General features: G+C 44.0%; 1 protein-coding gene across 3 annotated transcripts in view; it reads left to right on the top strand.

Annotated features, from left to right (window-relative positions):
* The window catches only part of RALGPS1 (Ral GEF with PH domain and SH3 binding motif 1), a 228,681-nt gene that overhangs the window by 140,398 nt on the left and 61,594 nt on the right, over positions 1-26,689 (top strand). For all 3 annotated transcript variants that reach the window (XM_090022095.1, XM_090022096.1, XM_090022097.1), the window contains one exon: positions 23,496-23,633. In XM_090022095.1, coding sequence (XP_089878221.1) covers positions 23,496-23,633 — 138 coding nt within the window. The remainder of the gene's footprint in view (positions 1-23,495; positions 23,634-26,689) is intronic.

The following is a 26,689-nucleotide window of genomic DNA, read 5'->3' as shown; positions in this document are numbered from 1 at the left end:
TGTGGTTTGAAGTCTAGGCCTTTTCTTTTAAGACTAAACTAAATCAACTCATACAAAATGAGAGAGAGGATAACAAGGTTGAAAAGATAACTTGTCCCCACTAGCGATATTTACTTTCAGTCTTTTGCTGAAGAAACTTAGGCCAACAGTACAGCAAAGCCTTGAAAACTTTTACCAACTTCAAGCTTTTTAAGGCATTTTCAATATTCTGTCTGCCTTTCAGGATATGTTTCTCTCCACCTCTGAGTAGAAGTCCTCTGAAGCTATGTATGCAAGTAGTCTGGAGAGAAAGCAGTTGGGTAACATTCACTTGACTTCAAGCGCTGCAAAGAAAGTCCAAGCCTCTCTATTAGTACATCTAGCATTTTGTTGCCGTTCCAAAAGGAGGAAATGCTCAGCTTCTTTCCCAGTATTGCAAGCTATTTCTCTCTCCGTGTGAACAAACTGAAGGGGAAAGGAGGTATTTTTGTGGGTCTAGCACAATGTGCATCCTCTCAGAAACACAAGTGACTGATTGCCAGGGAAAGAAGAGCACAGCTTGGAAAATCCCTAGAGTCCACAGAGTGCTTTCAAAGAAAGGACTGTTGAGATGCTAAAGCCCTCAGATGAAATAATTCAGGTTGATGGGGGACCTAAACACTTCCTCCCACTTCTGTCAGAAGTGCTTGTATTTCTTAAATCTGTTCCAGGTAAAAATAAAAAGAAATGAAGATCTGACATTCAGTTACATTCCAGCTATTCATACAACTCTGCAGTAGTGTTTTATGTTGTAGCGCTGGATGATGGGGGCTGCCATTCAGTGTCTGGGGCAGCTGAAGTGTAAAGGGGTCCTCTGATGCATGTGCTGTCAAGGTAGTGCATGAAGCTGTTCTAATTTACAGCAGTTAATAATGGCCCATGCGCTGAGGTTCCCATGTGATGAGCAAACCTCCACGGGCTTGTCAGGCCAGCTTTAAGGTTGCTTTGAACTGTGGATCTGTCCACAGGTTTCTTTGACATTAGTCTTGCATTTACATTCGTGGCACTCTTATCTAAGAGAATGCCTGCATCATATCAGGCTCTTCCTCTTTTTACCTGTCCTTTTGTGGTTTCCAGGTAGGCCTGTGGTTACAACAAACATAGAGCGTGTGTTTATCATCTCTTTGTTCTGTCTCATCCCCAGATGCAGCCCACACAATAAATGGCCCTGCAGTAAGGTCAAGATTTTTTTTTAATGTTCTGCTATTTGTACAAGGCTGTGGATCTGGTCAGGTTGCGTTAGACCATTCTTGTAACACCCCTGCTGGTATTGGTGGCATTTTCTCAGAAAATATGCATTTCAACTTCTTGAATTATAGTTATACATTATTACCAAATAGAACTTTTTCCAAAATGATGTACATACGTATACGTTAGGTTGTACAAAAATTTTTTTTCAACTCCTCCTGCTGAAACATTTGGCCCCTTTGAGTCACTGGTAATCAACATGCAGGAATGTGTAATATTTATACAAATGGAAGGTTTATGATGATTCACTTTTTCTCACAGCTTTAATACAATGACTGTTTCACTGAAGTGGTTTCAGTCTTAGCACTTTACGTGAAATACTAAACGTGGCAATAATATACATTATACTAGAATTGTAAAAAGTGTATTCAGTAAATGTACATTGGTTTGGGTCACTGCTGTACCTGACTATGATAAGGTACAGTGTCGATCCAAGGTTTTGGACCAGTCCTAGCAAGCTTTCTGATTTCTGCTTTGCAAATCAGGAGGGGAAAGTAGCCAACTTCTGGAACAGTTGTGGTCAGTGAATCTATGTGAAACAGACTGAAACATTCCTCTTGCAGGTCATTTTAAACATTACTTCACCAGTGATTAATGTCAGTGCTACTTCTTGAGTGCATTTAAATATTCCTGTACCCTTTCCATCTTGGAAATTCACTTCAGAAATTTCCAATGACTTTATAGCCTTCTATGTATTCACAATGTTTGACTAATTAATTGTCTTCTATCCTTAAAACATATGCGCTGGCTAGAGCCATCGAAGCCAAAAAGTAGCTAAATTCAAATAGAAGAAGTTTTGTTTGTGTGGATTTGGGGTTATTTTGATTGGTTGGTTGGTTGGTTGGTTGATGGATTGGTCGATTGATTTTAGTGTAAATTCAGTGAAAATAAATTATGAAAATAAGTAAAATGAAAGATAAAGAAAAGTAAAATCAAACACTTCCTATTGTGTTTTAAAATCAGTTCTTTGTGCAGTTGGATTGTCTTGCTGTTGCTGGGTCTTAACTATACTTGCAATGTCAAATTCTAAGACAACTTAAAGCTATGATACTTTTCTATAAATAGAAAAAAACTCCCATGTCCTATTGGCAGGGGCTCTAACTAGCAAATGTTTTTCCCTTCAAAGTGTGTGTTTGTTTCTGCTTTTGCATTTAAAAAGTTCTCAAAGCAGCTAAGTAATTTTATGTATTTACTTGCAGGCAGAAACTAAAAACAAAGTCCTTCTCAGCAAATCTACTTTAGAGCCCTGTCATTTCCCTAACTTGTACTGTATTTTCAGTTTTAAAATCTGAGAGAGCAGCAAAACAAGCCGTAATAGAAAATCATGTGATGATTCATTTAAAGTAAACAGGATGAATTATTTTGCTTGAAATTTCAAAGCTAAAAATGCTAAATGACACTTATTGTGGTCCTTCTCACCAAGGATTTCATGCAGCCTCCAATGGACACAGAGTGTTCATTAACATTAATGGACACTGCATTTGAATTATGGAGTAGAATTAAAACTTGTGCAACAAGGGCGATGCCCAGCACTGGACAGTGTTATGTTATTGCCACAACCCCACACGACCAACCTGTCAGTGAAGTGTGGGCAGTATTTCTCAGGGGAGGACTGATGACCTTTCCACTCACACGTTCTGCATAAGTCAAGTGAGCCCCTTGGTCCAGGTTGAAAGAAGTGAAAAACAGACCTGCAGGCTACTTTGTTCTGGTCATTTCTGAGAACTGGTTTTTACTGCCTTATTAGAGACTCTGTACACGTGGGCTGGCAGAGTATAGGCACAGTGCAGACGACGGTCTTCATGTCTGTAGAGGAGACAGTGGTATCAACTGTCTTGGAAGCAAATAGGAACTTGCTATCCAGTAAGTGATATCTGTGATAGCTTCAGTTAAGCATCAATGTTAGCTGTAGTAACAAAAGGATGGGAATGAAAAGTAAAAGGACACCTGATAAAGAAGGGCAGCTGTTTGTTCTGACTCACATGCCAGATGCTCTCTTTCAGAGGGTTCATACTCAGAAATGCGCTTGCAAAATACCGGCGCTGTAACAAAGGAACATTTTTTGGTCTTTTAACAATGAGTAGCACATAGCTGGGGGATGAATGGCAAGTCAAACTGCAGACACAGCACAAAAGCTTTGGCAGACCATGCAACGTAAAGCCAGGCTCCTCTTTTGTTACAGTTGTGGTTACAAGGAGCTGGCAGCTTTTAGAACTGTAAAGTCTAAACATTATATTTAATAACCTTGAGCGCTAGTGTGAAGTCTGGCAGGTATGAACTCCCTCCCCTTGGTTCCCAGGGCACCATATAAATGAGGAGAAAGAGATGAGTGAAAGACACAGAAGACATAGATCCAAAGGGTGTTTATTGCAGCTATTTGTGACTCTTCTTTGTTGCTGCAGTGAGGGTAAGGTTCATTTTGTTTTGCTGTACAGAAATTCGGATCTAAGGCAAACCTCTTCTAGGTGCAGGAATTTAGAAAGCAACTTACCATGTTGCTATGGAGTGGAAATCCTGAGGGTGCTGTACGGACAAACAGGACATTACCCCGTCCTGTAGATCCAGTTTGGACACAGGCTGCATACGAAGAAAGGATAACTACAAGTCTGGTGTTAAGAACTCAAATGGCATAAAATGGGGAAAACGCTGACTCTGGAGGTTCGTGAGAAGGGGAAAGGTGTGAGGGGTCACTTGTGGGGTTTAAAAATTCATTAAAAATGTCTGGCGCAAGAGGCAACAACAAGGATTGTAGCAGTGATGATTTTCAATCGTTTGGCGTTTTTAGCACCCCTGCACATGGAGCAGGCCTCCACAGGGCTCGTATTGGATGTCAGAGAAGCTTTCTAATGAGAACAGAGAGAGCGAGCCATATAGGCAGAGGGTGATAACCATTGCTTAAAGCGTGATATGGCTTTTACAAATGGATGGTTTTCTATAAATGCAGACATTCAGTAGCTTTCTCAAGAGCCAGTTGCTAGAACCTGAAGCTGTAGAACATGTATTAAATGTTTATTTTCACTTTAAAAACAAAAGTAAAGAAATAAAGCCTTATCCCTTTAACTCTGCCTCTCTGTAGCCCTCTAATTGCTTGTGTACGTGGTGCGGTTCCTCGCGTGTTCTGCTCTGGTTGGCCAGCACCAGATGAAAGTGAGAAATCTGGTCACAATTCCATCTTTGCATTTCCTCGGACTGATTCTGTTCACGTTGCCCCGGGGTGGCATTCTGCATTACAAGTCGCCTGTTCATGTACGTTTGGCAAAAACTCATCTCCAATTTGTTGTTAAAATGTCCCTAGCCCTACCAAGGCTAACCAGCATGTACGTTCATATTCATCTCAGCAAAAAAGCTTTCCAGCTTTTACTGCACAGAACACTTCATCCAAATTCTTGAAACCAGCCAAACCACAGAGCTGTTGGCTACTTTCTGACTGTGAGCTAAGCTCTTGAGAATGGTGTCTCTGGTTTTGCAGACTGCTGACTACAGTGATTTGGGCTTTTTACTATGCAATAGTAAATTGATAAGTTGCTTTCTTTGGTGTTCTCTGTTTGATTTAGTATGATTCAACCTCACAGATTTATGTGGAAAAGGTTTTCATAAATGCAGTCTGCTGGAAAATGAAAACTATTTTTGTCTCTCTGGTTTTCCTATCAAATCATTGTGATTACTTAACTTCTTGGGAGAAAACAATGGAAAATATTACTTTTCACAGGTTTCCCCTTGTTGTATGTGCCAGTTACTGTGCGCCCAGCAGACATCACTTCCTCTGCTACTGAATGTGCTGTACCCAAATAAGCATGTAGAACTGCAGCACACATGAATAACACACAATTCTTGGTATCCCATAAAAGCATCACACATACTTGAGGATGTGTTGGAGAGCTGAGTTTGTGCGTGAAAACATTTAACTTCTGCTCCTTTTATAGCACTCGCTTAGTGATAATTGTTGTCACGGTAACAGCACAGTTTACCAAACAAGTACTCAGGATTACCCTCTTTAATCAGAAGAATAAGTAAGTATAATCAATTATCATGGTCAGCCCTTTGTACAATACTTTTCTTATTTTTTGATGTTATTCAGCTCTAGTAAAGCAGAAAAAGTAGTAGTGGACTCTTAACCAACACAGACAATAGGCAGCAGCTGCTCACTAATTTGTTTGCATTACACAATTGTAGAAGGGTCAGGGCACCCCTTGGCTTAATCAGTCAGAGCATCCCCTGTGCTTCATACCCAAGCCAGGATTCATGAGCCCTCTCTTCTGACCTTGTGTATTTACAACCAGGAGAGGAGAGAGAGGCACAACACAGAAGCCATCCCAGTTTTCAGCCTTGTCTTAACCAGACCTAGATTTTTTGCTGTAGTTTTGTAATAATGATCATTTTGGAGCTGATTTGGATGCTTCAGGGAACTGAATTTCAGAGTGTGCTCACAAGTCACAGAAAAATTACAAAAAAGCACACTTGAAAATCCATCCTGTTAGGAGTAGCAGCACGTATGCTGTGTGCGTTGCATCTAAAAGGCATTGCCCTCATTACCAGAGCATCTGAGTGATCTCACGGTTGTGACATTCCTTCTCTGGATGCCAGTTTGAAGCAGGAAAGTGCTGTCAGATGGGAAAGAGACTGGCCCCGATCACGCAGGATGTCTCTGACAGGGCAGGGACCTCAGTCCAAGTTCCCTGAGTTGCGGTCCAGTGCTGTAAGCAGCCCACCGTCCTTCTGGCTGGTGACAATTAGGAACCTACCTAAGTCGTGGCAAGACAAAGGGTTTTTCATGGCCTACTTGCAGCATGCAGAGCCAATTTTGCATACATTTTGTGGCGGCTCTGCCCCTCACCGCTGATTGGCAGAGGTCCCCTGGCAGCCCCGCCCCTCATTGCTGATTGGTGGAGGGTGCCTTCACTCAGTCTACATCACTACTGCTTTTTTTTCCCTTTAGTTGATTTCACAGGAATTTGCAGCCCATGCCAGATTTCCCTGCGATCGTGAGAATCGCGGACAGTGCTGTTTTTTTGTGAAATCTGTGAAACCACGATTTAGGTAGGTCCCTTGTGAAGATGCACAGTTCATCACAATATTCTTGTTTCTTTTCTTTCCAACAATGAGAAAAGCCTTCCCCAGTGGCAGCATCTTGGAAGTGTGGTGGGTTTGTTGGAGCAGAAGTATTCTGCTACATCTCTCAGTGTCTCCCATTCCCATAACGAGGAGTAAATCGCCCACAGGCACACATGAAGTTTTCAGATCTTTGTGGCCTGAACCATTCAGGTCAGTGGAAGTTATCCATTGAGTCTGTGGACCTGGTTTGGAACCTGGAAAAGTATTTTGCTGTCACCAATCTTGGACAGCGGTGCCTAAGCAAGGGGACTGTCCTTGTGTCCACATTGATATCTCTCTTGCTCAAGAACATAAAATTAAAGGACGAAAATAGAGAGGCCTTCTGGAGGGAATCGGAAGGTGCAAATAAGTGACCTTGTGTCAGCTTCCTACTGAGCACCGCACTCTCACGCCCCCCGCCGCCCTTCCCTATTGAATTTGGCAATAACTGGGCCTGTACCTAGGGATTCTGCTCCCAGCTCAGTGACTGGCCTGCCAGGTAACCTAGGGTGGGCAACACCACTCTTTGTGCAAGGGGAATGATGGCAAAAGAGGCTTGGGGATGGTGTGAGGAGAAGCATGCTGTAAGAGCTGGGAACTCTTACTGCGGTTCCTTTGCCAGAGCTCAAGGACTCTGCCCCTCAAAGTGGAAATCCCACTGACTCATTTAACTGTGCATGATTTGGCCATGCTGCTTCCTTGCTCTAGATGATTATTTCCATCATGTTGTAAACTAATGAATGCTCTGTTCTTGTCCGCAAGTCGTCAGCTGGCAGGCTGGTTTCAATGACAATGGAGAAATGTCAGCATCCCTGGAAAATGTTTTGCCTATGGAAGCAGCTGCCCATGAGCTCACTCCCTGGAAAGTATCCTGATGGCTTCACATTTTCAGGAGTTTTTTGTGCACAGTAGCAGAGGCATGAGCCAGAATTTGAAAAGCTCACTCGTGTTTTCTTTGGCACACTGGCAGGCTTGGACCTGTCCTCTGGGAGGTAGGTCTCCAAGTCTTTTGCTGAGGGGAATTAATTTTGTGTTTCTCCTCAGAGAAGAAATTGATTCTCATCCGCTAATATTATCACTTTGTGTTTGGGTTACAACAGAGGCAAAAGGCCACAGTCAGGGTGAGGGCTATGTTGCACTAGCAGCTGTGCAAATGTCCATGAAGACATGGTTCCCGCTGCTCCCAGGACCTTACAGGCCAAGCAGTATACCAGTGCTTGGAGGGAGAGGAATAGTCGACTGCAGTTTGATGTACCGTTACCAAGAAGAGAGCTGGTCACGTCCCAGCATGTTGCCACCCACTTACCTGGTATCTTTGACTCCTTCATAAACCCCTCCATCTGCCCACTCATCCTCTTTCTCTTTGGCACTACCAGGATGCATGCCAACTGCACCGCTCATTCATCTGCAGTGATACCTGATTCCTCATCTGGATATTGTCTGTTTTGATAGTGAGCTCCCTTGGCAGGAACATCAGCCCTTCACATATCTCAGAATAATGCAAAAGTTGTTCTGATCATTGGAGATTGCCATTGGCTGTTAGGAGAGCTAGGGACTGGGGCACCTAAGGCTGTGCCAGTCACGCGCTTCCCCCCGGTCACACTCCCTCTCCCAGCTGCCAGGAAGGGGTGGTATAGCTGTGCCACAGTCAGTCTTAGGCAATGTGGGATCCCTGTGAATGGGGAATTCTGCAGTGGCTCATTTCCCAGCCCTGGTGTGGTGCAGTGCTGACATGGGAAAAGCAGGCCCGGTGCCTTCATTCTCGTCTGTGATGTGCCTAGCGCCCTCTCGGTGTTACATAAACATTGATGATAAGAGTTCTGGTATGGCTGATGCTTGATAAGGCAGCATTAGTTATAGCTGGCTCCTTTTCCAGTTAGATAAATTTTGTGAGGCTGAAAGCACCAATTGTTTTTCCCTGGAAACCAGTATGACTCAGAAGGTGTAAGGGAAGTGGATATAGGCAGCACCCGGGTGCCATTTTTACCGGGCTGTTTCTTTTCCCTGTTCACAGAAAGACTACATCTCAAGTGGGATGTAATAAATGTGTTTGCTTTGATTATCAGTGCCTTCTGAATCAGAACCATAGAAAATGAGGACTGGAAGGGAGCTCAGGAGGTCACATCTCGTCCGACCCCCTGCTCAAAGCAGAACCAGCCCCAACTACATCATGCCAGCCAAAGTTTTGTCTACCCAAACCTTAAACACCTCCAAGGATGGAGTGTCCACTGCCTCTCTGGGTAGCCTGTTCTAGTACTTTGCTACCCTCCTAGGCCGTGTCCACATGAGCATGGAGGTTGGGTTCTCCGGAGACAGCTAGCAGCAGCACCCTGGGAATGCCTGCCACAGCCCTGTGGTGCACAGCGGGTTACCCCGGGTGGTGTAGGGGTGGCTGGGGCCCGCACTGGGCTGACCGCAGCAGCCTGTCCTGAAGGGCAGGGGCCTTCTGGGGCTGCAGCAGCAGCGATCCTGCCACTTGGAGCCTGGCTCCGGCCAGCCCAGCTCCAGTTTTGAGTGGCACATGCCACTCCCACATGTGCTGCTCCTCCTTTTTAACCCCTGTATATCCAGGGGTCAAGCTGTGCTGCTCCCTTGCAGCATGGAGAACAACTGAATGTGTGGTATGTGGCGCCACATACCACTCGTCTGGATGCAGCCCTAGCGAGAGAGGTTTTTTTTTATATCTAACTTAAACATCTCTCGCAAGAGGAATAGCAGGACAAGGGAAGACTGACTGCTGAAAATCTTAAGACACCTATGTGGAGTTTTCTTCTCAAAAAGGAGACTTCCCTTTTTTTTTTTTAATTGCCTGCTTTTTAGCCTTGCCATGTTACTGTCAAAATCCCGATAAAAAACAGACCAAAAAAATCCCAGCCAGGGCAGCAAGGAAGGACTGTCGTGAGGAGTGTGAAACCCTCTATTAAAAAACCTCAGAACAATATAAGGTGTCAGTCGCATAGGAGGAGCCCAGGCCCGCACGGTGCTCCTGGAAAAAATGTCACGACGTGACAGCAGAGAGGGAGCATTTCCCCTACATCACTCTTCACACTTACGGTCAAATCGGTTGCTGAGATGCTTGGAACAAAGGGTGTGTATGTACTGCAGCTCACACAGACACATCTGGACTAACTTCAAACTATCCACAGTGGTACAGGTAGTAGTGTAGCTCTGGCAGCAGGAAACTCAGTGCAGTCTGCAAACCCCACTCAAGGATCTCGGTAAATATTAGAGCGCTTAGTCTGCCCTGCTGTAGCTGTATTGCTAGCAGCACCTGAGTTTGGCTGCTGTAGTGCTGTCTTGGGCAAGTCTGTGAGCTGGAGTCCTAGCAGTGACTGCAGCCTGGACATGTACATAGCACTTGCCCAAGCCTGGAATTTGCCCCAGGCAGGTCCGTGAAGTAGATACAAAGGCAGAAATAGAAATGCGAGTGGGGAAAACCACAAAGCCAAGAAAGCCTTAACTAGAGCTGTTGTGCGGAGTCCAAGCAAGTGAACAGAAATTAAATCTAAAGTAGAAGTTTTCCTTGCAAAGTCTAGAGATGATCTTGAGTTGTGATCTCCTTCAGTAGCAGGTCGTGGTGAGAGAAGGATCCTTTTTCTCTGTCTGTATAATCCACCAAACACTGTGAGCAGCCACAGTCCACTCAGAGGATTTTTCAGAGAAGCTGCATAGCCCACAGAGGGAGATTTGGACTGGACTAGTACTGGGCGTACAGAAGCACAGAAGAATGAGCACAGGTAGATAAATGTCAAGACAGAGGAGAAAACTGAGGACTGCTCAGTCATTCTTGTAAACACATCAGCGTTTATGGAGAGCCACCCTAAATAGGTTCCTGAGGGGACACAAGGCAGCATTCAGCTCATGCCACCTCCAGGACTGGAGACCATGTAACCATGTGCCTTCACGCCATGTGCACATTAACAAGCTTGGCTGATAGACTTCAAAAGCCTGCACATGTGGAGCAAGCACAGCATGCGTCTCTGCACGGTGCTGCCTGGCACTGCCTAGGCGTACCCTACATCACCATGGTTCTTCCTAGCCTGTGAATGGGGGAAGTTTGTTGTCTGTGATCTTGAAGACAGACCCACTGTAATGGGAATTGCACCAAAACTCAGGCTGAAGCAGACTGTGCCGATTTGTCTGCCCAGCACTATTATGTAGAGATGGTTTATTTTTCTGTAGCTTTTGAACATATGGTAGACCGTCACTGCAGAAAATGAACTGTAAGGAAGTCTTGGTCAGGAGGGATGGCGAAGACTAATTTCTCTGCTCTGCATTTGCAGCTTGCAGTATTTGGTCACTGAATTATGGAACCTGGGAGATGCAAAGAGTAGATCAACATACTTAATCCACAGGTCTGAAACACTGAGCCTACTAAAACAGGTTACAAAACAGGGGCTGTTTTCAATAGAAAGCAGAACAGTTAAGAAGGGATTTATTGAAAGTACACAGAAGTTTTAATGGTGTGGAGTTCAGCCCCAGTAACTGTTTCCACAGGTGTGTGGTGTGCAGGGTGTAGGTGAAAATGAAAATAAACCCAGACTGTTAGGAAGTGCTTTTCAGCAGAAAGCAATAAATACCCCAAATAACTTGTCAGCCAGAAGTGTTAAGGCACCAAGGTCATTCGACCCTTCCCCTCTCCGCCGCAAACCAAACACATGTATGTATATATGCATGTGCATATATGTATATACCCACATTAAAATGAATAGACCCATGCAGTATAACTCCTGTTTGGGAAGGAGGACATTTGTAGCAAGGGAAGCAGATGTTTAAAAGACTAGTCTGGGCCAACTGAAGAATGTTACAGACCGGACTGGGGTTTTTTTTAGTAATTCACCAAACTCCTCTTTTCCGCTGTGCTTATGTTCACGGCAGCCCGTGTTGGTACTGTCATGGCACAGGTGCTGCCAGTGCCCCTGACTGGGCTCTGGGTCCTTGTGCCCTTGCAAAAGAAGAACATCCTTTACCCCGGTGGCAGCACTGGGAGGTATGCAGTGTAAGGTGTTAGCACATCTGTCAGGGGAGTGTTACCAAGAGGGAGCATGACATGGTCCTTTCATTTTCTTAGTCCAAAGTGCACATCTTAGAGTGGGTTTCAGAGAAAGCTACATGGCTCTAGCCTCTCAGTTGCTTAAAAGACATCTTTGAAATGTGTTCCTTCTTGCCTCTCATTGGCCCTGTGGCTCCAGCTCAGCCCTTCTGTGTGAGAGCATCCATGATATTTTCACCATGTCGCCCTTTCTTTTCTAAGCAGCAGAAGAGTTTTGCAAAATGCACTAGGGCTCTGCTAGTATTGGGAAAGGCTCTGGCAAGTTCTAAAGACAACTAGCAATGAAGGGCAACACTTGAAAACCGGTTTCTGTTCTTTGATGTGACCTCTCAGGCTGGCAGGGGCTTGGAGTGGTGTGAAGGAAGCTCCAGAAGGAGGGTCCCATTAGGTACTGCTCTCTCTTGTCTTGGGGAGTGTGAAGAGGGAGCTGTGGAGGAAGAGATCATCCAGGCCTCGGCTGGAATACGCAGTGTTGTGCTGTGAGACTATTCTGGTGTTTTACAACACAGATTCAATCCAGCATCAGGTGTACCAGACATGTGAACGAGACGCTGTTCCTGCTGATACTCGGTGTCTTTTCAGACTAAATAACCTTGCCAGCCTGCCCCTGCTGGAAAACGAGAGAGAAAGGAACTGCAGCCAGCCACACTGCTTTTCTTCAATTCCCGTTACTGCTTGTACTGTTATGTAATTCATGGCTGTAGATGACAGTAAGGAGACTTTGCTGAAGACTAAAGAGCACACGAGGACATTGAGTCTGCAGGAAAGAATGTACATTTCCCCAGATGGAATTGTTATTACCAGTTCTCTTGCATCTGGATTTAAAAAAGTAATGGTTTACAGTTAGTAATGGTTTACCAGTCTATTATACTAATATAATTTGTCCCAAGTAAGAGATTCAGAAGCTTTTGTGTTCACTGCACAAGTTTGCCTAGTTCTGTCATTCTTTTACTAATGAATAACTGCAAAGCTTCCCCTCTTCTCTGCGGGAAGTATTTGATGCTCTAGATATACTCCATACAATATACTGGGATAGCTTCTCCCTACCTTAGAAAAATATCCTTTACTAGCAGAGCTGCATTTCCTGTTACTTTAATGGCTGGAATTTATTGAGACGGTTTGATGCGATAAAACCACATGAGTGCAGCTACATGAGCCAGTAAGCTACGTTTCTGAAACCTTAGAGTGCTCTTTCCAAGGCAGGGCAAGAAAACATGGAAAAAATGTCATTAATCATAAATGACCTCAAAAAAGAAAATGGAAAGTTTAATATGGAAATGTGGCAATTTTTTATCTGGCACAAGTTGTTTTCCTGCCCAGAAGACTGTTTCTTTGTTATGCAACAGATAAAGCTGTGGCACTAATACATAGGACAACCTACTAATAAATGGCAAATAAATTCCACCTTGTAAGTGACCCTGAACATACCAGTTACTGTGTGTAGTTTCGGGTGCCTGCTGCACGTTGTAGCAGTAGCTGCAGTGACCACTGCGTGAACCCTGCTGAATTCACCTCTTTTTGCCAATTAATTTCATCTAAATGACTAGCAGACTGTTCAGATGATCCAAATGGATTATAGATTATATTAGCATAATACTAAAAATTCAGTAACAGAAGGAAAGGAGTATAGGAAACAGCAAGACAAGTTTCCCACCAAACTTTTTCTGTACTTTTTCCTTCTGGAGTCACAGAGCATAGTGGTGGTGCTTCCACAGCCTCTGAGGACTGGACCTTCACAGGGTGTGTGTTGCCACACAGAAGTTGCAAGAAATTACTTTGCTCTTCCTGAGAAGCTGCGATTGCTTTAGCACAATGCTGGGGGGAAATGCTTTAGGTCTCATTCTGCCCTAGAAAACAGGAAGGCCCAGTGCCCCAGCACAGTCCCGTCAACTTCCGCAAGGCTCAGGCTGCCTGAATGCTTTGCTGCACAGTTCTTGTTGCAGGATCAGTGTTCACTTGCACATTTCCCAGGACGATTTCTTGTCAGTCTGACAACTGAAATGGAAGACAGAACTGCCAGTAATTAGAGAGGTCTGAGTATTTTGATGCTCAAGGAGTTTGTATGCTTTCTAGGAGCTTAGAAGGTGTTTAGGGAATCAGAATAATTTTGGGGGGCATAGCTGGATACTCAGGTTGTGCTGAAAAGCATTTCAGGAAGTGCAAAGTGGAGATAGCTGGTTTTCTATGTACTGCTTTTATTGATCATAATTTTTCTGCTCCTCTTCAGTTTTTCAAATTTGTGTTTTGACATGTACAAAAATTGTATGATTGCCAGGTTTTGACTACTGGTCAGATGACATTTTTCAGTTTGTGTCTTGCAGGGCTGCTTCTCCATTAGTCCACTAGCTTTTCTCTGACGCAAAGGACATCGGGTTTTCTGATTCCATGGCCTTGACCTCCTGTGGTGCCCCATGCCTTGCCTATTCATTTATAAAAAGTTATCAAATCAGAAGGATAGGGCCTGATTCTCCTTTATACTGCTCATGTGGAGAATGCATAAAGAGTGTGTTAGTATAGTTTTTTACCACTTTCAGGCCACTTTTACATTGCCAAGTTGGTATGAACTGGCTCTAAGGAAGAATTTCTTTACTGTCCGAGCCCCCAAGGTCTGGAACAGTCTGCCAGCAGAGGTGGTTCAAGCAACTACATTGAACACCTTCAAGAGTAAATTGGATGCTTATCTTGCTGGGATCCTATGACCCCAGCTGACTTCCTGCCCTTTGGGCAGGGGGCTGGACTCGATGATCTCCCGAGGTCCCTTCCAGCCCTAATGTCTATGAAATCTATGAAATCTATGAAATGAAATCTAATGAAAAGGGGAATAAGTCCCTCCGTGTTCAGTCCTGCTTTTTCCTGGGATCCAGATATGACACAAGATGCAGGATAAACGAGAGCCGGGCCTCACAGATCTCTCTCAAGAATTACATTGCATAACTGAGATCATTTTACTTTTAATAAACTTTACTTTCTCCTTGACCAGGTGAACTGTTCTGCAAAATCAGCAGATCCATAAATGTCTCCCTAACACACTTCTTTTACACAAGAGCTTTAGAAAGAGGTTGAATGGTCAGTGAAGGAAGCAAAGCACTTTCCCCAAATCCTCCACACAACTGCTAAATGTGAACTAATGAAAATCTAAGCAATGTTTGGGTTGGTGACAAGGCATCAAGGCACACTGTGCTCTGCCTGCACCAGGGTCTGTAGGTGCCTGCTGAGAACTGAAGACGAACCCAATGAAAACATCGGGCTTTGTGCGACAAGGACTGGAACTCACAGGACTCCTGTTCAGAAGAGCAGGCCCCCTCCTCCCACTTTACATTTCTGAGTGATCAAGGGGAAGGGCAACAGGCACAGAGAGAATGGCTTTTCTTTGTCTGTCTTTTGCTTGCCCCCATCTATTGTTCTGCAGACTCAAATCTGCAGGAAGCATGTTTGTGAGTAAAAAGCACTTCATGAAAATGGAGCCCTAATTTTTGGGATGGGAGTTGTGGGTTATGAGATCTTACTCCTAAAAATAGCATTATCTGGCATGTCGAGAAACAAAGGACTTAAGACAACTTAGCAGAAGTACTTGGACTTGAATAGATGACTAGTTTTCCATAACCCTAGTTTGCTAATCATGAAAAGTGTTGCTGCAAAGTCCATCAACTGCTTTTGATCAGACTCCTTTTCAGATGGCTACAGAGCACCATAACCAAGTCTCTGCAATGTCTAAATGCAAATGTCCCCTCTCCCTCCTTCTCTCCTACTTTCCATGTCCCACCGTGTGTATTTACACTCCCTGCTCACCTTCCACTCTTCCCTTCCCCCCACCTCAAAAAAACCCAGTTCAGTTCTATGAGGTAATTCTTTTTCTGGGGACTTTTGAGAGTGCTCTTGCCAGCTGCTGCTTAAAAATGTTAGTTAAAGTGTGTGCACTCTGCAAATTCCTATTTTTTCATTACTTTGAAGGGCATTACAAAACCATGTGCCAATACTGCAAGTGCTAGAGTTCCCCGTGTGATGAGAGCTCTGTGCAATCATTACTGTGTGTGACAGCACCATAGAAAACAAAAGGCATATTATAAGGCTGCCTCAGGGTCTCAAGCATCATAAATACCATGTGCTATTCTTCTTTCCATAGATTTGGCTGACATTGTACAATTCCCTCAGCTGGAACTTTCTTTAGCTACGTAATTCCATAACTAACATATTTTAGGGCTAATATAAATATAAAATATTTCCCCTTGTTTGTGTTTTAAAGTTAAGTTGCTTTTGATGGAACACAGTGGACTAGTAACTTGATTGTATACATGTATGAAATCAATATTAACAAGAGTGTCAGGACATGCACAGATGGAGGAGCTATTGGAAAATTCATAAAGCCCAAACTTCAAACGGATAAAAGATCTGTGCCTGCTAAAGAACCTGCAGCCTTATATACTTTGTTTAGGGAAAAAAATCAATAACATAGTTACAGGCATCACTACTGGTAATTTGTGAAGCTGATATGTGATATCTGTAATGAGATGCTGATGTTCCAACCATCCCAAGACCCAACATTTCAGTCTGTCTGTGTGGCTACTTGAACAGTTTTATTGAGTGACATACATAGGAAAATAAAATTTTTTTGACACCGTAATTATCCTAAATTTATCCCTGCTGTAACCGATGAAGTCAGTGGGCTTACTCAGTGCCAGGTTATGAACTTCTGAGGGTCCATCCAGTCTGCTATATAAACGTGCCTTTTACAGAAGCTCCTGGCCACGGTGCAGTTCAGTTGTTTGTCACCTAAGACACAGAGCTGCATTCATCAGTCTTTATGGACATGTTATGTCTGATGCTTAGCGTTGCTTGTCCATTGTCAATAGACTGTTACACACTTCTGGTGACTTTTATGCCATCAGCATGTTTAGGTAGAGCTCTTATGCTGTGCTTTTAGGTTTATTAGACTTCAACAAGGTTTTAGAAGTTGCTTTCTCCTCTAAAGGTACCATATAAAGGGGATCTCAATAGCAGAGGAATGGCAAAAATCTCTGCCATAGTTATTATAAGTAACAGTTTGGTACAGTCCTGTTAGGTTATGTAGCTCCTTTCAAGCAAGAGGATCTGTGACCTTTCACAGAGCATAGCAATCATTTGTCCACCCCTGCAGTGCAGCCATCTGTCATGGCATGTGCAAATCAGAGACCGTTTTACAGGAGATGAGAGACCACCCCAAATAAGGTAGGAAGTAGCAAGGGCCTGACTGTTACACAACACAAAATGCCTTCAGTACCATGGCACCCTCTAGCTGCACCAGTACCTTGATTGTGCAAGCAATGCGCTGTTAGCTGGGTGGCCGTGCAGAAGGAGCGGGGATCTCAGGAAGTGAGGCTGCTGATGCAGCGAACGGTGCTCTGTCCTGCAGGAACACTCAAGAAGTGTAACTCAAAGATTGTCTTCTTCTGAGCTTTTTGTGGCCTGCAGTCATTTTCGTTGAATGCAGAGGGAGGCAACCTTTTCTGACTGCAGGCCAGAACTACCCACCCGAGCTGGAGGTAGACGGGTAGGCAAGAGCTGGGACCTGGCCATCACTGCCACTGGTTACTGCGTGTGGCAGCAAAGGGAGAGTGCCTGTCACCTGCCAAAGGCCACTGAAGTCCTGCATCCACAGCTGTATCCAGCGGTCCCGCAAGCACAGCCTGGCCTACCGGCCACAGGTTGCCAACCTGTGCTTTAGTCTTTCAGACAAGAAGTTATCTGACCCCAGGACTGCCTTCTTTTCATGTGTGATAAGCACTGAGCAAAATGATTTGTAAAAAAATACTGTAGGTAAAAAATGCTGCATCTATGAATTGCATGTGGCCCTAGTGTAAAACAGCTACTGGTGCCGGGTGCTGAGTCTCTGCTGATTAGATGCAGTGACAGCTACATGTGGAACCAGGCACAGGGTGAGTTCTGCTGGGGAAGGAGTTCACTTCCAGTTCAAAATGGTCATGTAGTGCAGCTCTGCATTTTAAGCAAGGGTACCTGCATTCCTGTGGCAGGCCAAGTGATCTGTGCGTATAGGATTTAACTTTAAGTGTGGGGTGTGTGTGTGTCTGCATGCACATGTACATGCACGTGAGTGTATGTGTGTGTGTGTACATGTGCATGTGTGCACCACAAAATTATCACTGAATCTGTCCTGCACAGTCAGACCTTGTTTAGGGCTCAGACAAGGCTTTGCCTTCCCTGGCTGTCATGCCACTGGCTGCAGTTCCCAGAGAAGAATAATGATCAATAGTTAAGGCTAGTTCTTTATGTATATTGTTTTTATGTGAATTTTACACACCATCTAATACATGGGTCTGCTTTTGTACAGGCCCAAAATGATGAGATACTTGCCTCAGGTGCATACAGTTACTTTGTTCAAGAAGGTATGAATACAGTATTTCCTTTCCTTGCTGTTACAAATTCATTGCACATTTCTTACCAGCACAGCTAGACCCAGGCACAAGCATGAGCCTCACTATCGTCTTATTCACTTTGTAGAATGTGCACCTCATGTTGGGAAATCTATTACGTGAAATGCTAGAGTTAAGAGGAAAGTGGTTTTATTTGTGCTGATATTCCTCATAACCAGACCAGCTATCTTCTTGTGGCTTCACTGGCTCAGGCTTCTGCCTAGTGGCTTTTGGCCTTGTAGAGAGTCATGTTGTGTCGTGAAATGCATCCCCCATTGTAGAGAGTACAGTACAATGTCAGAAAGTTTGTATGAGTCTAAAATGATCAGTCTCATACACCTTGTGCTTTGCCGCTCTTTCTGCAAGCCTGCTGCAGGGAGAGAAGTGAAGGGCGAGGAAGATTGATTTGATCCAACCCAAACCTCTGAGCAGAAACCTGAGGTCAGTGAGTTGCTTCTCTATGGTTGCATCTACATGTTCATTAATGTGCAGTAGTTACTCTGCATTTAGTTTAGTACTTGTTTAATGAAGTACTAACTGAATGCAAAGAGTTACCGTGCAGTAGCTCCGCCGCATGGTTTTTTAGTGACACTTACTGTGCAGTGCTCTAATACTACTGCTCAGTAACATATTAGTACGGGTTTTGCCCAGCACACTACTGCACGTTGTTATTAGGCCACTGCGCATTAAGTGTCTCATGTAGATGCGCCTTATGTGTAGCAGTTAACACCAGACCGTTCCCTCTTTATTTTATTTTCAGCTGCTATGAGGCTAAAAAGCTCAAAGGCAGTTTATTTCTGTCAACTCTGGAGTCCTGGATACTCTCTCTGGGCTCATCCTGAAGCCTGCTAACATGATCAGGTGCAGGTGGGGGAGCTTTGCGGCATGAACTACTTAAAGTAAATGGAAAAACTATTTTTAATCTGACTGGGTGGCTGCTGCAATGACTCACCTCATATGAAAGCAAGATAAGAGAGTCCTTGGGCTGAGGATCCCTTCCACAAATACTGTGCTTTAAAACCCCCTCTTTTTAAGTTGGCTCGTTAGGTGAATAGTACACAGTACCATTTTCTGCCTGGAATGAGAACTGAGGCAAAACCTTAAAGATGCTTGGCCTAAAACAAACTATAGTAACAATGAAAATCGTTGTTTTGATCTAAAGCCAAGACAAGAAGTAAGAAGAGTTAGTTAAAGTAATTCAAATCTTAGTATTGTATTTGATCCACCCATGGTTACCTCTCCAGTTCTTGGTTTCATCATCATCACTTAATTTGAGATACTTACATAAATGAAAGATGGGTCTTTTATTTTTGTCTTCCTTCCAGGATATTACTGAATGCCACAGTTCTGTATATGTCTGACCAAAGTAGGTGTATGTTGGGGGGATTCTGAGCTCCACGGCAAGCAAAGACTATCTGGCCACAGAACTTCCTGTGGATTGTGAGTTTGGAGCTGGTAACCAATAGTGGTCCTGTCTTCTGAAGCTTCTGTTATAAACACAACCTTTAACATTTGATGGAATAAAAGTGAGCGTAGAGTGTTTTCTACCACCCAGAGGCCTGTTCTGTGGTTTGTGACTCCAGCATTGTCAGTTTGACCTTCCACGGTATTCAGAAAGGGTCTAATGAAACCAGAGACCACTGCACTGAGTGCACTTTGGCACCCAGCTTGTTCAAGCATCACACAGAGAGAATCTCCTGCTGCTTTTTATGAGATGAGATCAGTGGTTTTAAATCTTCCAATTGGCTGGCAAGCCATTTTATTTTGTGAGAGTGACCAGTTTTCCAGGTTTCCTCAGAGGACTTGAGCAATTACAGACCATTTTGGTTTAAAAACTTACCATTGTTGCTGAAGGAAAATATTATTAATTTATTATTTCATATTTTTTCATCCAAACATATGAACAGTAAGTCCTGGTTTTCATCCTCCAGCGATCTGATTTCACAGCTACCTTGTACACTTGCCTTTTTTGATATTTATCTTATGCTATCAGAGGAAAGCTTCAAGAAGGTAGAATGTGTGCAAGGACACTTCCTCTTCTGAAATTCACTAAGCTTTTTGTATTTCCAAAGCTATGTAAGCTACCAGAGTATTTTAAGGCTTTTTAGAAAGGGCCATTCTTTACTACCTTATTGGCCAATACCTCCTGCTTTCATCTCATAAAAGAACAGCTGGTGATTTCAGCTGCAGTTGTCCATCTTTCCCTTTGTCTTCCCTTTCTTTCTACCTCTGTCTAGTTCATTTTGATTTACTTTTCACCTGTAGGGAAAGATGCCAACTGCCGTAGCATGGTGATGTTGAAGTGGAATAAATTCCAGCAGTTATTCATCTGTTCAGTTGTCTATGGGTCAAGTATGGCCCTTTCACATATGCCCCATGCTTCCCTCCGTGCTGGCCTCTGTAATGGAAATCAGCAGCTTCCCTGAATTGAACTACGATGGTAGTTCACGATTTACCTTTCAGAAGCCTTCAGAGGACCACAGAGTCTGCCACAGTATCTGACAGGCAGCTAGTGAAGTCAGCATTTGTGTGTTGATGTGACTGCAAGACAAATAGAAGTAACAAGCATATGTAAAAATTTGTGTGTGTGTGCATGTCTTTTCGTGTGCCTGCTGACATATACCACTTATCTTTAGCTTTCAAGCCATTACAACTCTGGGTCAAAATGTTACATAACTAACAGCAGCAGATAAATACGTGCATCCAGCTACGCTTAATTCCTCCCCCCCTTACAATTGTTGTTTCTCTTTTTGACTAGCAAACAGGGAGTGTCTCTACCAGACACAAGGAAAAAATGCAGTCTAAGCATGAGTCTCCCAACTGTATTTGCACTAAACAAGTACTGTATGAACTGTGGTTTCTGTCTCTAAATGTATAGCAACCAGCAGAATCTGATCTGCTATTAACAGAGCACTTTATTTTTATCCATGGAAGTGAAAAACTGCTGACTGTTTGATGCCAAAGATTTCCATTATTAGTGGTTTTATAGGCATTGGGTTGTATTCACTTTCCAGCCTTTAATAAGGGTGTAGGGTCTTATGTTGCATGTATAAATTACATACAAAAATATACTCCAAGTTACATAGGCTGCAAACTGAAGCACCTGAAAGTTTAAAAATCTAGAAGTGCAGTTGGTTGTGTAATCATAATTCTCTCCTTTTGTACTTCAGATCAGAGCCCTGAGCCTTATACAGGAAGAGATCCTCTGGGAAAAACAGAAGTGCTTGATCATGTAATAAAGGTTGAACTACGTTCGTATCCAGGCACTAGACTTTCTCAAAAACAGGCCACAGAAAACTTTTGCAATGGAACGTGTTTGGCTACCTAAAGATAGGAGGTGCTGTCAGTCCCCCACCCCGTCATGGGTCATTATGATTCATGGAGGGCTCAGATTTGCAGCTTAGCCTTACGTGATGCAAAAATAAGAATTTTTAAGGTACAAACAAAGACTAAAGAAACAATTAACGGACTTTTTCTTTTGAACGTGGCAGCTGCTCAGCTACATGAACAGGATTCTTCACAGGCCTTTGCAAACCAACCATACTGTGGTCTGCACCACACTCAGCCTTCAGTCTGGGGGGAACCTAAGAGGAGAGATTGCTGTTACCCTCCTCATGCTGTGCACGTTGCCTTGTGCAGTCGGGGAGATCCTTTCCTACCCTGAAAAGTCAACATAACTGCCATTCCCGGCCCGCTCCCCCTCTGCTCTTATTACATTGTCCCATCTGATCCGAAACTTCTGGAGACTGGTGCGCTAGGAGATTGTAGGACCTGGTTAAAGGAAATGTGGCTGTATGTGAGGGCTGATGCTGTAGGAAAACCTGCTGTGGTCTTGCCAGGTGTGTTCTTTTGTGCTCATTCATTCACTGTATTCAGTTGTATAGGAACATCATAATGGAAAGTTGGGGGAAAGAGTAATTAATTTAAAACAATTGTTTTAGCAGTCCTTTTTCAGATGGTCTCCCTTTCCACAACTCCTGAACTGATAGTAGTTCTTCTTTGTCAGCAGAAGACCATTTTTCTCAGGGATTCTGTACTTCTGGCCTGCTTTGGAGGTATATTTGCTGATAAATTAACACTGAATGAAGGATCTCCAAAAGCATACAGAAGATTGTGCAGATGAGCAGCGTGGGGACACAGCTTGGGTGCCCAGAGCAAAGTGGAAGCAGCGACTTGGGGATCATAATTGCTAATGTGATCGCACATTCTCTATTGCACGTGGCAAGGACTTTGCCTTTGCTGTAGTTGGCACATTCCTGAGCACGATTCTGATCTCAGCCACTTGCAGGACAGTCAGATGCCTGCGGTGCTGTTAATGATGGGGATGCTACAGCCTGTGCAAGCTGCCCTCCCTGTACGGGTCTGTGAATGTAGTTCAGCTTATGCCATGCTTTTTGTTACTGAGCCTGAACTGAGCCAAAGTGATTAGACCAGCTGATTGTACCACACACCATAGCATTTTTTGGTGTTTATAGCAACTTGCTGAAAACTACCAGACTCTTTTCACAAGGTTTAAACTAAGGTTTCCAAAGCAGGAAGGCCAAGGCTTCTGGTTAGCCACATATCTAAGTTGAGCAGTATTTACTTTTCAGGTGCCTTCTTTCATTACTAAACACTAATGCTGAACAGAGCTCACAGAGCTGGTTCAATTGCTCATGGAGAAGCCGGGGTTTTATTCCTGATAACAGTTGTAGATGGTGTGCAGTTTCTTTATTGGTGACTTGATTTTCCTTGTTATCACCACTGTTGTTGTATCAGGTCTTTGTTGTTAAAAATTGCATATTGATCAAAATATATTTAACATGATCCTATTATGTGACAGTAGATAACTGAAGGTTGTTCCAGATGTACCTCATACCGTGTAGCTCACCGTTTGATTCTGTCTGTCTAGCTGTCATCCCATAAAGCACTTTTCATCTTTCTGGGTGAAATGTCCCAGTCAAATGTAGATAATGCTCTTTTCTGTGCTTGTTGAAAATGCCAGGACACTAGCAAAACCCATGTGAAATGTTATTTTCCTGTACAGGAATTCAGTGATTAGTACCAGACCTGTTAATTTAACCCCCTTTTAAAAGGTAACAAGTAGAAACACCTTGAATTTGTCACATAATCGATGCTAAAACATTGCTTTCATTAATCTTTCTAAAGACTCTAACCATTGGCTGTTACCAGAAATGCAGAGTGGTACAAATCAGCCACAGGCTGGTAAATTTGGAGAGCCATGCTGGGCAATGAGCACTTCAGGGTTTTCTGTGGAGCCAGGGGCAGCTGTAGGGGCTCAGCGGAGCATGGCATCAGGCCCTTGTTAACAAAGCAGGTGTAGGGACATTTCTGTTTTCCTCCCCCACATTTGGGTTACTGTATTTTCCATTGTGGATGTTATTTTTGGTGAGTGTAAACCCTGAAATCCTGCCCATTGTGTCTTTGGAAACACTACCTCATGCAGGTGCACATTGGCTAAAGCTTTTCTCTGCATTTATGAAGGAGTCTCAGAACTGAAGCCCAACACCTACATTTTTGGTTAGACGAATCTCGAGCTCTTTGCTTGTAATATCCTCCCCCTTTTATTGAATGGGACAGACACAGAAGGGCAGGTGGTGGTTCGTTCTTGTTCTGTTATTGTCATGTATGCGCCTGTTTATTTATAAAACACCTGATTAATTTGTTTTTAATTTCAGGAATTTATCTCTTGGACTTAATCTACATTGATTCTGCATATCCTGCCTCAGGCAGCATCATGGAGAATGAACAAAGATCCAATCAAATGAACAATATCCTTAGAATAATAGCTGATTTGCAAGTCTCCTGTAACTATGGTTGGTCATTTTCCATTTGTTGACGTTATAAAATCTTTACTGATATTTCTGTAATATGATAAATTATTAGCAGATGTCTTCCTCCTATGAAAAGGACTTGGGTGGATAATATAAGTAAATAAGATTCTACACAACCAACTTGCTAGCTACCACTGCTGTCTAACTTCGGTTTTAATACAGGCAACCCCCACTTAACACTGTTTCACTTAGTACTGTTTTGCTATAGCACTCATTTTAAATTCATACCCAATTCCACTTAGTGCTCTGCGAGTGTTGTTATAATGCTGAGTGGGCAGGCAGCAGGGCGGGGAGAAGCGGCAGCAGTGGGCAGGAAAGCGGGGGAAATGGCGACGGCAGGTGGGGAAGCGAGTGAGCGGGCGTGAGTGCGGGGCCCGCACCGATGGCCTGGGGCCAGGGCTGGCAGGGACCCAGGGCGGGGCGGCAGGAGCACGCGTCCCGGGCTGGCAGGGGCTCTGTGGAGCAGGCTGGGCTGCACCAGTGGGGAGAAGGGGGAGCTGGCCTGGAGTGACCGCAACTGTGGCCGTGACTGCTCCTGCCCGCCACCTGGCATGGAGGAAACCAACAGCACCGTGGCTTGGACCCAAGCGGCCAGCAACGGTACCCTGGTAACGAATTCTATTTATTTATATTAATTCCTATAGGAAAATGCGTTTCACTTAACGCAGTTCCGGTTAACGCTCAGTTTTTCCAGACCCGATTAAGAGAGCTAAGCAGGTGTTGCCTGTATCAAGTTAGGCAGCTGGAATGAGCATAACATGTATTCCCTGTGAATAGGGGAAAGTGCCTAGGGTCTGCTAGACCAATGCAACTGCTGTACAAGGTAAAAGTGAAGGGTTTGGACGGTCTAGGCTTTTGCATTGGGGTTGACAGTTAAATTGGGTCTCTTCTTTGCTTGCCTCAGCATCCTTTGCACCCCTGTCATTAGTGCTTCTCTGGTATGCTTCGTGTCTGTAGTTAATTAGTATCCTGCTAATTCATTTGCAAAATAAAATAAACACATAAACATATGTATGCATGCGAGGAGAAAAACGTTTAATCTTTTCAAGGAATCTTTGCTCAACACCAGGATGCCCGCTACAGTTGAGGCCAAGTTCTAATGCCTTACGACTTGCCAGACTCTAAATCTTCAGTTCTCTTAAATGATGGACTTTTAATACATTAGTTCTGCTCTAAAGAATAGAATGAGCCTGAAAACTGCTCCATTCACAAACTTCTTGAAGTGCACTCAGATGGCTGGGGAGATACCTGCAGGAAGAAAATGGTTCTCAGGCAAGTTGGAAGAACGACACTGCTTCCATGTCAGAGCTTCTGGCAGCTACTGCCCCAGCGACTGGTGTGGTCACTCCTGGTTCCCAAGTCTTCAGCTCAGAGGCTGAGCATCTCCTTGCGAACTGCTGATACAGTACATCAGACCCGTGGCACCTACTGCCCAGAGTAGCAAAGACCACCACTTTTAAACTGTGCCCCAGCATCAGTCACCATCCCTGGTACCAGCCAGATAACAAATGTAACTGCACCACTGTCCTCTACAATCTGACTACCCAACCTTGGTGACTTTGGTTCCAACTCAGGGCTGTTCCACCTTGACAGTCATCTTTGCTTCTATCTTGCATTAATCTCTTCTTCACCACAGACTTCAGTGACCTTGGTATACTGCCTTCTGCCAAGAGACCAATATGATATCCATAGGACTGACTTTCCTGGTACTGATATAGTTGGTACCTGACCTGTGGTGCTTCCAGCCTCAGCAGCATTTACTGCCTTCAGCACATTTACAGACATACTGGAAACACTGGAGCCAGAGGCCCCTCTGCCCATTGTTTCTTCCTTTTCAGTAGCATCTAAATCTCTCTCCTGGTGCCTCACCCACCAACTATGACTGTTTGGTCACAGGGGTAAGTCTCTTGGATAACTGTTATAGGTCTCCAGGGATCAGCTTCATAGGGCCAAAGTCTTTGCAAAGCCTGCTTTGCAAGCCCTATTAGATGTTTCAGACACTGCTGCAAGAGCCATCCCTGTGCACAGAGCAGCTGCCTCCAGGCCTTGGGTCCTCCTAAGAAGTCCAGACTACAGCAGTGTTTCATTCTCTGCGGTTAAAGACCTTTACTTGTAAAAGAGGTAAAGCACTGTGCTTTTGAACAGATCCTAGAGCAAGGTTTTGTTCCATGGGCCTACATAGCCCAGCCCGTAGAAGGAAACAGTTCAATCCCATAGCCTCATGTGAGACATAAGCCTGCTGCTTTTGTCCCTGACATTGGGCCCTTAGCTTCTGCTGTCAGCTAGGCCTTTATCCGAAAACCCATACTTGCTAAATGCACAATTCCAGCCCTCTGTGAAGCCTCTGTACAGGAAATTCATCATTTCTTGGGTCTTGGCCAACGTGGAGCCTGCTGTTGTTACTTTATCATGAGCTCTCATTGTTTAAACCAGAAGCAAGCATTAAAGCTCCCTTGAGAGTATGTATAGAATTAATGGGCTAAAATCACAGCGTTTTTAACACTAGAGTTTTCTTTTTCTGGGGTTGAAGGGAGAGTTAATGCAAGAGAATTAACTCAAAAACTACCTTTTCTTAGGACTCAAAAATTAGTTGGAGGCCACATGTGTGTGCCTGTGTATACCGGGCCTGGCACTTCCATCATCGGGCCCTGATCTTTGCCCCCCATGTCACAGACTTTAATGGGCTTGGTCAGGAGTGCTGAAAGTAATTTATTGACAGGGTAAGGAAGTAACATCCTGACAAATCTCAGCGTGTCAGTGGGACTGCAGCTGTCAGGGGGCTAAAGAGGAGTGTCAAAGTTGATAAGAACTATGCATGATTTTACTTTTCATAGATTGGACGGATTTTATTCTAACTGCTGAATGTTTTGGTATACTCATTTATCAGTCTTTCAGTTTAGGGCAGGGGTGCTCAGCCTGTGGCCTGCAGGGATCCCTATGGATCAGAAAATTCAGTAGTGGGGGAGTGGTAGAAGCTCTATGCATCTGGATCTAGTTTTGCCCAGGCCAGTGTGACGCAGTAGCTTCAGGTCCAGGCC

This window comes from Crocodylus siamensis, chromosome 11 (genome assembly GCF_052110815.1).
Source record: "Crocodylus siamensis isolate JL-2025a chromosome 11, ASM5211081v1, whole genome shotgun sequence".
NCBI lineage: Eukaryota > Metazoa > Chordata > Crocodylia > Crocodylidae > Crocodylus > Crocodylus siamensis.
The sequence above is the reverse complement of the archived record's forward strand: the minus strand, read 5'-3'. Positions and strand labels throughout refer to the sequence as shown.